At 37.4% G+C, this 13003-nt stretch overlaps 1 protein-coding gene across 1 annotated transcript in view; it reads right to left on the reverse strand.

Annotated features, from left to right (window-relative positions):
• Positions 1–4173: 4173 nt before the first annotated feature.
• The window catches only part of LOC5571970 (SKI/DACH domain-containing protein 1), a 291750-nt gene continuing 282920 nt past the window's right edge, over positions 4174–13003 (reverse strand). The window contains exons 5-6 of the mRNA XM_021850814.1: positions 4381–4549; positions 4174–4318 (exon numbers count right to left, since the gene is read on the reverse strand). Coding sequence (XP_021706506.1) covers positions 4174–4318; positions 4381–4549 — 314 coding nt within the window. The remainder of the gene's footprint in view (positions 4319–4380; positions 4550–13003) is intronic.

Below are 13003 nucleotides of genomic sequence, written 5' to 3' on the forward strand. Positions count from 1 at the left end.
CAAAGATGGTTCCAATGATTCTTTGAGTTACACGCCACTTCACATTAACAATACGATAATAACATTGCGGAACCGTTTTTGTCTCCAGCATCAGAATACCGTTATTTACTTAATTAAGGGTTGCTGAATCCATTGCCGATTTCAAAAATATCACAGCACGTCTAGTTTTTGAGATATTGGTTGTTGAAAATGCAAAAATTGACTATTTCAGCCAACTTGCATGTAAGTTTGCCAGCTTGTAATGCGATATATTTGCTTTATTTGCAATTCAAACTATATGTTCATAACAATACTTATCAGCAAAGTTCATAATAGGGGAAATGTACCAGTTTTGGCCACCCTAAGGAAAAATATTGTTTATACATAAAACAAACTACCTTTGGTTACTGTCAAAATATTAAACGAAAGCTTTCAATCCATGATCAGCAGGGAAAATATAAAAACTAATCAGAAACTTTGTTTTTGTATTAAAAATGGGGGTGGCAAATTCTGGACCACTTGCACCAGTATTCACCACGATTTCAATTTCAGTTCCTTAATTCGCCACCTACGTTGATTTCTTATGGAGGGTGGCGAATCAGGAACACCATGGCAACAAATAGGAGCAAAGGAGCAACAATTTTAAGGAAAATGATTTTTTTTTATTCTATTATTTACTGAGAAAATTTTGCGGTTTCCAAGAATGTTTCCGGAGCATCTTAGAGCAATTTAGCGAACACTAAACAATTGGCAACCATATGTGTCGTAAATCGGTATATAATCCGGGGTGCGAATTGCTGGAACATGGCGAATACCGGTACACCTTCCCTACTATCGATACTCAAAAGTTATTTTTTGGTGTTTTATAAATGTATTGTATTTTGCCATATAAGAGAAACGAAAAGTTTTGTATGGAGACTGCAAGTATGTTGAAAAAATAGATTTAATTTAAATGATAATTTCAACCAAATTATATCTGAAATGAAAGTTTAAGTCCTATTTTGCATGCTTTCTGGCTCAGATTACAAAGAATGCGCGACAAACCCCAACAAAATTTGTGAATTCACTCCACACTATCACCCGCGGCAGATCTCACACCCATGATCATCATTATCATACGCTCCCAATCTCTCTAAGGGCCTTCCCCAGCATCCCATCTATCAAAAGATCGCATCCCGATTGGTATATCACACTTAATGAGCGAATTAGTTATTATCGCACTTTCTCCCCGTCCGGTTGAATATACGCCGTTGTTAAAGAAGTAACGAAGTGAAGTTTATTTTTCCCCCAGATAAAGTTGGCTTATTAGTGATCGGCAATCACGATGAGCAGTGTTTCAGCCTGCCGGATGTTTGTTCCGTTTTCTTGAAACAGCGGCCATTCTTCAAGCCATCAATACACCGAGTGATAGACCCATTCTGACGGTGACGGATTCAGCCAGTGTTCTGGCAGCTGTAGAATCCCCGAGTAACAAGCATCCTTTTGTTCAAGGAATTCAGGACATTCTCGACCGTGGCGAGGCACACGTTACTTTTATGTGGGTGCCAGGCCACTCAGGGATTTCTGGTAACGAGCGAGCTGATATTTTGGCAGGAACAGGCCGTAGTAGCCCATTATTGACCAGAAAGTTCCCCGGCGACGATGTCAAATTGTGGTTGAGAGATCAAATCTGGATCGCCTGGTCCTGGGAAGGAGAAACCTATACGAAATTTATGTACGTCAAGGTGAGCTGAAATTCTGCTGTCACGAACTGTCACTGTGAGCCCAGATCTGGAACAATGGACAAACATGATAAAAGCGCGTAATCGATTAAAACACATTTTTGCATTTTACTAAATGAGACAAAAATCGATTGAAAAGCTATTCATGCTTATTCAAAAGTAATGTCACAATAGCACCTTCTATTCTGATTGAATATAAAGTATTCAAATACGCATAATTTTACTTTTTTCAATAAAAACGAAAATGAAATACACACTTTGGCCCTTTTTCCGTTTGTCCAGAACGATCGAAGGAACACAACAAAAGAAAACTACCGATTTTCATCAAGTCTGCCTTGATTGTCGTTGGCAAGCTGGAGTTTTCTTGCAGTTCGAAATAACTTTGTGTCATATTTCGTGTGTAGTATCGGTGCATCCCTCCCAGGCCTGGTCCAACGAGTGGCGGCAAGAGCGGACCCTATTCTGTCGAAAAATAAAAAGCATCACGAGTGCGTGGTGCTTAATTCTCCCGTAGAGAAAAAATAGTTCTGTCGCGACTTCGAATCGGTCATAGTAGACTTTCCCACAATATGAGCGGTGGGACCAAGGTATCTAGAAGGGAGGTAGCCCTATGTGTCAGATTTCCCATTCCGCCATTTTGAAATGACAAGTGACAGCTGGCGAGTTTGTTTTGGTTGTTTGGATATCAGATGCATGGTGTAGGTATTGAATGTTTCTTTTACACCCACATCTGTGTGATATACGCGGCAAAGTATCTGAATTTACTTCACTGTGTAATGCACTGATAGTAGAATGACTTAACTTACGAGATAAAGTTACAAGAATACAACCGTCATCGTCAGACGGCGACACCGTGGCGCATCCTCTCTTTCATCGGTAGACCATCGGTGGTGGGTGGCTCTCCCCCGCTGCACTATTCGAAATTTCCACATTTACATGCATTACATGCAATTGTAAACCAATTTTTCAAATAATCTGCTTTTCTTCGACACAAAACACCGGAATACTACATTAAAGACGAAAATTTGATTCGCGACAAAATGCTGGAGAAAATTTTCACTTCACTGTGTTTATGTTTGTTGGAATAAACATTCCCTAACAACCCCATAGAAAGGGTTGAGTACACAAACCCGCCAGCTAGCCAACTCGCCAGCTGTCACTTCCGCCTTCCCCGCAGCTAACCACACCGCGCACCCACTGACTGCTAAGATCGGTAAACCTGACATTATAATAATCTTGGGTGGGACATCCGGATTCCGTTTGTATTGCGACTCTTGTGGTGAGCGCAATACGACCGCACACATTATTAGTGTTTGCCCTGCGTTAGATGAATTTCGAGAAAGTCATGCCATCACTGATATTGATATGGCCCTCAGAAATGACGCAGTCTCCGAAATGCAGGTGATCAACTTTCTGAAGGATGCCGAACTATTTAATGACATCCGAAATGAGTTTGGAACCTGGGCAGCCCGGGAAACTATCTCCCGGTGTCGTAAGTCCCACCCCAAATTATCACCAGTCGCAGCTCAAACTCTGTTTGAACTTTATTTTCTTTAAAAAACACGACCACTGGCTACTTAAATGGAAATTAAGATGGTTAAATTCGGCAAAAATTGAAATCGGACAAAACTTAATACTTAAAACATAATGTACGGCCCCTTTTGACTAACACTATACAATAGTTTTTAAGTAGTTTTAATATTAGTAGTAAATTTATTGTATGACTAAGATTGACTAAGAAACCTTATACTCTGTTCTATATAAGCCATTTTACGAGACATTTGAGTGACGTTTTGTGGCGGGCCGCTCATTGTTGTTGTTCAAAAAACTAGCATGATATCTGAATGGCGCTGGTCACATTTTGTTGGCGATCACATCCCCGTCTCTTTCAGCGCATGTTTCTATCCGGTTTACATGTATTATGTTACCTGTAGATGAAAAATATCTTCCCTGCCTGCTGATTTCAATTTTACATGCGAAAATTACAAACTTTGTTGCATTGCCACCTGCGCCATTGTTGAACAAGCTCCTTCCAAATGTAGTGCTAGAAGAAACGTAAATAAATCGGCCCGCCAGAAACTTTCAAAGTTGATAAACAAACGGAAACCATATGATTCGAAACGTCTCATAAAACGGCTTATTACCCGAGACGAACCAGCCACGGGCTGAAAGTCTCGTAAATAAAACTAATAATAATAATAGAATGATGAAAATGACGTGGATTTGGCCCTACTGAAAACAATGTCTGACATTTAGCCTGTTTTCGTATTCAGGAAATCAACTATTGCTAACCTTAATCAGCTGGTGGCAACCTCGCCCAGCGAATCGTAACACAAAACTATTTAAAATTCATACTCATCCAGGGGGTGACCCTCCCTTGCAGCCTTCATAAATATTGATGAAAAATCGATACAGATTACACATGACCTCTTGTACTGTCCACTCGCAGTCTTGTCTCGAGTTCCCTCTTCGTTCAGACACCCGAAGGCCTTCCATTCAACAATCGCGCTTGCAACAATTGGCAAGCCTCTTTCCAACAACCAGCAGCGATCAGATTGCAAACCTTGAGAATGATTGAAAAATCGATGCCCCCACGAACTCCCACACACTTCCCCCACCTAATGCCGAGTGACATGTTCTATAAATGAATACCCAGTAGAAGAGAGGATGATGTACTTACACTGCGACATGGTAAACAAAGCACTTGTAGCCGGCGGGGCGTTCTAAGAAATTGTACACCTGGCCCTGGAATGTGGCCCTTCCGGCGTGCCGTCGCTGGGCCTTCACGTAGCTGCGGGTTGCTTCGCCCCACTCCTGCGGACCTCCCCGGTCCACCGACAGCTGGAGACCTGCGAATTTGATAGATAAGCAGAAATGGTAAGTATGGGCATATATAGACGTGGATGAAGCATGAGTATAGATGACCGTACAATTCATGGTTGCTACTCCATGATTGACCAGAACAATCGAAGTTGAACAGAGATTCAAATGAATGGGTCTTGGGGTTAGCTCACCATTCTTAAGAAAGGGTTGGTTGGCAGGTGACTTCACGAAAAAAATAACGCAAAAACGATCATTATGCACAGCCTTTTCACGCTTTAAGCATTGAACATTAAACTATGAAGAAAATCCATCCTAGCAGTGATCAAAGTGAACTCTAAAACGCGTCTTGATTTAATGGGTAAATTTTCAATGGCTTGGAAAAAATCAGATTAGGACAATTCAGAAGATTTGATTGGTTGCGGCCCCATTGATTGGCGATTTCAAATTCCCAATCTATTCTTTCACCTTCCATTCTTAAACCACAAGACACGGTATTATATTAATATGTTTTGCAAAGATTCATTTTTAAACTACGCCAAAAATTTATCATTTACAATTAAGCATTAATTGTAAGTGTTCCTCTAATGACACATCCAACAATTTCCCAAAAGGATAACATTAAATATTTGATCTTGATGACAAAAGAGTTGTTTCTCTATTTTCGTTGATTTTAGACGCATGATGTCTTTAGAGAAGTTGATCGTAATCGAGTTTTGCATCTCTCTTGAAAAAATAAGGATAAAGCAAAACTTATTTGGGCTTACATTTTAAATCAAACTTTTTGGTTTGTCATAATTTGTATTTGCGTTCCTCAGCAAATTTTTGAAAACTTTTCATTAGAGCTCGATCCTGGAAGTTAAATTTCAGGATGATACCATATTTTTGGGTGGAGGAAAATAACTTGAAAATACCTATTTTAAACCCTTAATTTGCCTGCAACTCCCTTAATTTTTTAAAATTATTGGCGAGCAGTCTTCAGCAACTTTTGTAAACTTAAACTAGAATTACACCTTAACCATAAACAACTTATTCGGAAAAATTAAAATAAAACATAACATTTTTGATTAGCCAATAGCAAAATACATGTATATATATATAGGCGCTCCGTGCTCGTGGCCACTACTGTGCCGGACTCACTTGATCTTTAGCTTCTTTTAACGATACAGATCTATTTTTAACTTTTCTATATTTACATCTAGCTTCACTCTCTCCTACTCTTTTACTCTCACACCGAGCAGGTAGGAGAGAGCTCTGCTATTAGTGAGGCTAGCTGCCTGCGAAGAGGATCAGTTTGTCTCAGTCACCATCTTATACTGATGGAGGATGGATGTGCTCCCCAAAGCACGGTCCTCCGTGAGGCGTCTTCTGGTGGCTGGACGGGTTTTTTGTGGAGGGGCTGGGAATCGATCCCATGACCTTCCGCTTATGAAGCGAAAGCGTAACCTCAAGGCTACAGACCCCCCTATCTGAAATTGTTGTAAACTTAAAATTAAGCTGAGAACAGCACGGTGCTAAAATGAAGTAAGATACTGTAAGATTTCGATTATTCAAGCGAATATTTGAGGTCATTTTTCTGATTTTACGTTCTCGTTTTTTCTGCGGTTTTTGTTTTTCCTAAGGGCCCAGATAGCCGTAGTGGTAAACGCGCAGCTATTCAGCATGACCATGCTGAGGGTCGTGGGTTCGAATCCTGCTGGTCGAGGATCTTTTCGTAGAGGAAATTTTCTCGATTCCCAGAGCATAGAGTATCTTCGTACCTGCCACAAGATATACACATGCAAAAATGGTCAATCGGCAAAGAAAGCTCTCAGTTAATAACTGAGGAAGTGCTCATAAGAACACTAATCTGAGAAGCAGGCTTTGTCCTAGTTGGGACGTAACGCCAGAAAGAAGAAGAAGAAGGGCCGCTAGCCATACAACAGCTCTTTTCTCCCTTAAATCTAAAATAGATAAATCCACAATCCTATTATTATATGAAGTAACCTGCAGGCTTCAATTATAATCGGAAGTACAAAATTATACGGTGCAAATCCAGTGAGCTCTAGGAACATTTCTCTTCCGTCATAAAGCTCGACAAACGGCTCTCTCTAAGACTACTCAACACATTTGGCCTGATTTTACAAACAGTTAATAATTTCAACTTAAAATCGTATATGTATCAAACTTACCGCTTAAGAATAAAATTGGTCACGGTATTAAAACATGAAATATGATGAATTTATTCCGCTTGATTGCAGAGAGTTGTTGTACGGATAATTTGTGGACACATTGTAAGCGCAAATCAAGATCCAAAGTGTATTCGGCAACGTTGTTCATAAAAATTGTGATATAATACAGGTGAGGAGATGCTTCTGTATAACACATAACTGTTTGTATGTACCGTTTTGACTCATATTCCGAACACTTAAGGCCAACAGTGACTTCAAATGCACCTGGTGGGCAAAAATTAGCTGATATATGTGAAAATTTTGATTTCTGCGCGAAGTTAGCTGGGTATTTTTTTTTGAATTATCGGACGGGTTTGGGCCGGAGGTTCTTAGATTTGTAAGAAGTTTTTAATAGAGGTAGAGTACGTGGAAATATGACCAAAAGTAAAATTCAAAAAAAATTATAATGGCCTATTTTCTCGGAAAACTCTAGATGATTTTTCACGATTTCCCTATATACCTCTAGCTATAAAATTTCATGTCCTCTAAACTATGCATCGTTGAACAAAAGTTTTTAACTGAACTTAAAAGGATATTTTCTCAGCAATCCATTTAAACCCACGTTTCTCAACAGAGGGTCCGCGAACCCCCGATCATGAAGAAAGCACGCTGAAACGAACACCTTACTGCGAGTTGTTTTTTCGCCGTTCCCAAGGTTGAGAAACAGTGATTTAAAATCACCGTGAAGAAAATTGTCGGAAAAATAGCGGAAAACTATCGTCTGTATCATAAAAATTGTCGAGCCTTAATACCTTAATACTAAAGGTTAAGGACAAAGAGCACATAAAACACCCAACAAACCAATGGAGAGTGCTCCGTTTGACGAAAAGCTTATTTAAACTGGAGAATGAACGATGGGTTACTGCGTTACACTTACAATGCGTATAAGTTACCATCGCCGTTAGGGCACGGTTCTGAGGCCCATAGTAGAATACATTTTCATATGGAAAGCGTGCGGGTGGTCATCGGTTTTTCAGTTCTGTCGCCTAAACGGAACAAGATACCATTTTGGCGTCTATGGACGAAAGTGAGAGTATAGATTGATGAAACATACAATATTTTTTCGAAAATGTTTACTGATACAGACGATAGTTTATCCACTATTTATCAGACAATTTTCTTCATGGTGGAAAATTTTCCAGGAAATGTTTTTACTTTTACATTTTTAATACATTGCTGAGAAAATTTCATTACGATTAAAAAAAAATGTTCATATTCAACATCATATTCGGCTTCAGGGGCCTTGATTAAAGTAGGGGGATTAGGGGCATAATGAACATACGGGGCGAAATGGACACCGCCTAAATATCTGAGAATAAGCATACCGTTAAGTCACCAGTCACCGTTCGGCCTCCATTCACCGTGCACATATACAAATTCCAACAGAATATTCATACAATTTTCACAAATTATAAATTTGTAAGAAAAATAAGATAAAACTGATGAAATGAAGTAGTTCTTGTCACAAAACATTTTGAATACTCTTGTTTATGTAGTCAAAATCATGTAAATTCTGTTTGATAATGGGATTTTTTATAACTTCTAGTAGAAACGCCAAAAATTCACATTTTTCATTTTAACGTTAGAGTATTAAGTTTTTCATAACTTCAAAAAGTTTTCGCTGTAGATACTTCTAGTAAGATGTTCATCGTATGAACAAAGAGATTTTATGCAAATTAGATTTTTTTATTGTGTTTTAGTCGAAACACAAATGCACGGTGAATGGACCCTTTTCAATATGTATGGTTCCTATTGCCTTGCATTAGAATAAAAGGCTTGGAATTATTGGGTTATATTGGATTTCTTGTTATGTCATGATTTAATTACTCCGTATACAGCTTTTAAGCGTATGTGAAATGGTTTAGACAATACAGTCAAACCTCCTATAACGATTTTAATTTAAAAAATAATGATTTAGCCATTTTTTCAACTTTCCATGGCTTTTATTGTAGAATAAGATTTGAATACCCTTAATAATGAGTGCGCACACTACTAGCAACGTATTTGCTCCGCCAGCAACGTTTTTTTTTTTTTCAAGATACAAAATTAAATCACGACGAATACCATACGCACGGTAAATAGTGACATAGAACGGTACGAGGCGACCTTAACATGAGATTTGTACACATGACTTTTGATTAATTTTGTGTATTACACGCTTCACAGTGGTATTTCAGGTAACTTTATGTCATTTGGAAAAAATATTTGATTTTTTGAAGCGATTTTGTTTTCTTAAATGCACGGTGAATGGTAGCTTGACGGTACTTCATCAAAAGTTCATACGCCGCATGAAATCTGTATTGCATTTGAAATGTTTGAGGGTATAAAAGTTTTTTTTGTTTCAATTGTCCATCAAAATTTGACTTAAATTTTTTTAACAATAATTTCGCAAATAAATGTATCTGCGCTAGCTCCTGAGGCATATAATAGATATGAAGACGTTAAAATTCAATTCTAATTGACAACTATGTCCTAGTAATCTGATGACATATTTCAGCGAAACATTTCAACCAAATCGTCATACAAAAACCGATTGGGGTAAGACCTATCTTGCGACTTAACGAACTTCATGCATATGCAAATCAAGTCTAAAGAAGAATAGTTCAGAAGATTCAGGATTACCTGGTTTCAAACTGAGTTATTATGGATGACTGGCTCCCTGGTGCAAGCGGCGAATATATAGGCGAATCTAGAACTTAGTTTGCGACGTATCAAACATCATGATTTTGCAATAATTGTGCAGTGATACAAAGTCCTTGTTACTGACATCAGTTTCTGAAATTGTATCTATTTTACTTATTATATGATTTAAGACTTTGAGTTTGTCAGTCCCGACAATAATCATGAATACTAACTCAACCAGAACTGTTTAAAAACTCACGTGAATGCTTATTACTAAACAAATTTTGTGGTTTGATTCGGTTTTGCTGCTACTACACAGTCCCTTTTTTATAGTATTTTTGGGACTAATCTAAAAGCGAAACAAGGATGGGACTGAGCTGTTTCGTCGCATAGTCAAATATCAGTACAACCGATGTAATTCATTAGAAAACAAATCGATTATAAGGGATAATAGGTGCGCCTTTGCTGAGATGCAAGCCTCTATGGAAGGAGTGAATAGCGGGACCTTTTCATCACTCAGAAATCGATACTCCATACCTATCGATGAAATTGGAATAATGCGACATGCACTATACACTAAGGAAACGGGTAATGCCACAAGTGTTCAAAATAATGGTCGCTATGGCTCATCCGCACAGAGAAAAAGGAACAACCCATCAACTTTTTACAAGAAAGATTCAAAACTCAAATACGAACTTCTCTATTCTGAGGATTTCTTAGAAAACCTAAAAATTAAGTTTCTCAATACATTTCTTCTAGAATACCTTCAGAACTCTTTTCAGGAAATCCTCCAAGGAAATTTCCTTCCGATACCGTAGATCAATTTGTCGAAGTGTTTCAGAGTAATCCATAGTTGAACTACTGAAGGATGCAGTCAATCGCTGAAGAAAAATTAGATATGCCACTTGGAAAAATACCTGAAGAGATACTTCAGCTCCTGAGAAAATAACTTTTAAAAGTTTCTAAGGAATTCCACAGAAAAGCTCCTATATGATCTTCTGTAGCAGTACTAGTGATATAAGAGTAATTCTTGATTTTTGAAGTAGCTGTTAGTGTTATTTCTGAAACAAATAATTAGAAATTGTGTATAGAGAGTTTCTGGAAAACAATTTCAAAAATATTCACTTTTATTTTTTTTTTCAAGGATTATCTTTTTTTGGATATCCATCATAAATAAGAAAATGTATTAGGCATTTTGAAATGTATATATCTTTATGAAGGATTTGTTTGATGTGAGATGCACAAGACTGGACAAGTTCTCTACGACATATGCGCTCAAAATTCAATTGGACTTGCGAAAAAAGAATGACAGTTTTTACAGTACTGGGTGTCGACATAGAAGTTTCAAATAATCGGCTCAGTTCGACCGATTTTGACGAGATAACCTTAGGACGAATTCGTTAGGGTACATAGAGTACTTTTAAATTAAAATATGAAATGGGGAAATGTAAAAAAAAACCTCATCAAACATTTTTTATTAATTGTATATTGATCTCTTTTACTTTTTTTTACGAAAGAAACTCAAATGCCATCCAGAGCGAATGATACTGCTACGCTAATAAGTAATAAAGTAATTGCTTATAAAATTTTCCAGAAATTTTGTGTTAAATACATAATACAGTGAAACCTCCATGAGTCGACGTTCCATGACTCGTCGAATCATACTAAAATCGAAACTTCATGGTTACTATGATGGTCCCCTCAAGCAGCTTTCCAAGTCATTTATGTTCCATTAATCGATATTTCCATGAGTCGATGGTCCCTTCAGATATCGACTCAAGGAGTTTTGACTACAAGTCAATTTATCGCTATGGGTTCATGGGAGCAAACAAATTTTAGAAAAGTAGTCGAAATGCACTGAAAATCCAAAACATGATACAAAACAGCATAAATGAGCTCACATTACCTTTCAAATGTGAGTGGTAATTTTGGAGAAAAAAACAGCGAAAATTCAAAAATCGAATAAAAAATTGTTCCTACTATTGCTATAATTGGTATTATATCCATAATTGGTACTTCTACCCTAGCGATTTCCAAACTTGATTGCATATGGATCCTTGATTTAAAGCATTAGATAGCATTAGACGTACCACTCTTTGTAGGACCACATCTAACAAAAACATGAACTCACGGCTATCATATAATAGCTAAATAAACATGTTCAATTATGTTTGAAGAGTGTTACTATCAAAAAAGGAAAAGATAACTCAAAAGAGCAATGCACCTCTGATCGTAGTGCTTAAGCCATAACAGAATAAGTGAATTACACAGTGTAACACATACAGGGTGTCCGCAAATTATCCGTAGAAACTTTGAAGACTTGGCTCTACACAATCAAGCATAATTAATTCAATATTCTTGCATGATTTTAAACGTTGGCTTATTATAGTCTTAAGAAGAAAGTTTGCCACATTTCCGATTTCAAATATTTGCAAAACCAAGTCAAATATACTGAGGTGTCTTTAAAGGAGCTGTTTTTCGAGCTTTATGACGGAAGAGTAAAATGTATAGAATCCACTGGATTTGAACCGTATAATTTTCTCTTTCCATTGTAACTTGAAGCCACTAAACTGCAGGTAACTTCAAATAAAAATAGGTCATTTGGATTAATTTGTTTTAGATTTTAGGGATAATATATCTCCACTATAACAAGCGCCCCTCAGAAAAAACGTCTCCAAAAAATTTAAATTTGCCTATCTCAGTAACAAGCAATCATTTCGAAAACATTTGAAGTTATATTTTGTGTTAACATATAGATGTATTATAAAAGGTATATGGACATTCATTTTTCATTGTTTTCAGTGCGAGATCATCTTTCCAATATTGTGCTGTTCGGATAATTTGCGGACACCCTGTGATATTACTGTGGTTACAATTCATAGACCGTTTATATATGAACATGAATCTTCATCAAAAATATGCTTATAATAAAAACTAGTAACTTTGCTGAACGGTTTGACAACCTTTAAACAAACTCACTTCCTGTTTTGTTCATACTCTAGTGTTCATACTGTTGTATGTTACACAACACATGTGGAAAAACCTCGCTCTCCGTACACAGCACCAGCGTGGTGCTTGAGAGTCATGCAACACCATGGAGGTTGACAAATTTTGCATCCAATTAATGCAAGCGTTTATTTGTTACGTGTAATGCTAAAAATGACAATTGAACATACATTTCTCTGCATGAACACTACTGTTTTCAGGAATATAGCACTTCGATTTTCTGGTCAACACTTCCAGTTGCATACAAAAAACTCAGAAATCAGCAATCTATACGAAAATTCGCCTTGCATCATCAAAAAAGCCTGAAACAATAAGATACCCCAGAAACAAGTGGGACCTAAACTAATGGCAGTTTCAACAAATTATTGTATATAAATTTCAAACAAACATATTTTTCCAATGTAACGGCTCAGTTACCTTCCGCCAGTATTCAGGCCGTCATTTTCACGCATGGTAAGAGATAAATACGAAACTTTTTTGTTCATAGGCGGCATCCACAAATTACGTAACGCTCTAGGGGGAGGGGGGAGTAGGCTCCAGCGTTACGGCTCATACAAAAATTTAAAAATTTTCATACAAATAGCGTTACGGAGGGGGGGGAGGGGGTCAAAAATTTCCAATTTGCGCGTTACGTAATAAATGGAC

Source organism: Aedes aegypti, chromosome 3, assembly GCF_002204515.2.
Source record: "Aedes aegypti strain LVP_AGWG chromosome 3, AaegL5.0 Primary Assembly, whole genome shotgun sequence".
In the NCBI taxonomy this organism is placed as follows: domain Eukaryota; kingdom Metazoa; phylum Arthropoda; class Insecta; order Diptera; family Culicidae; genus Aedes; species Aedes aegypti.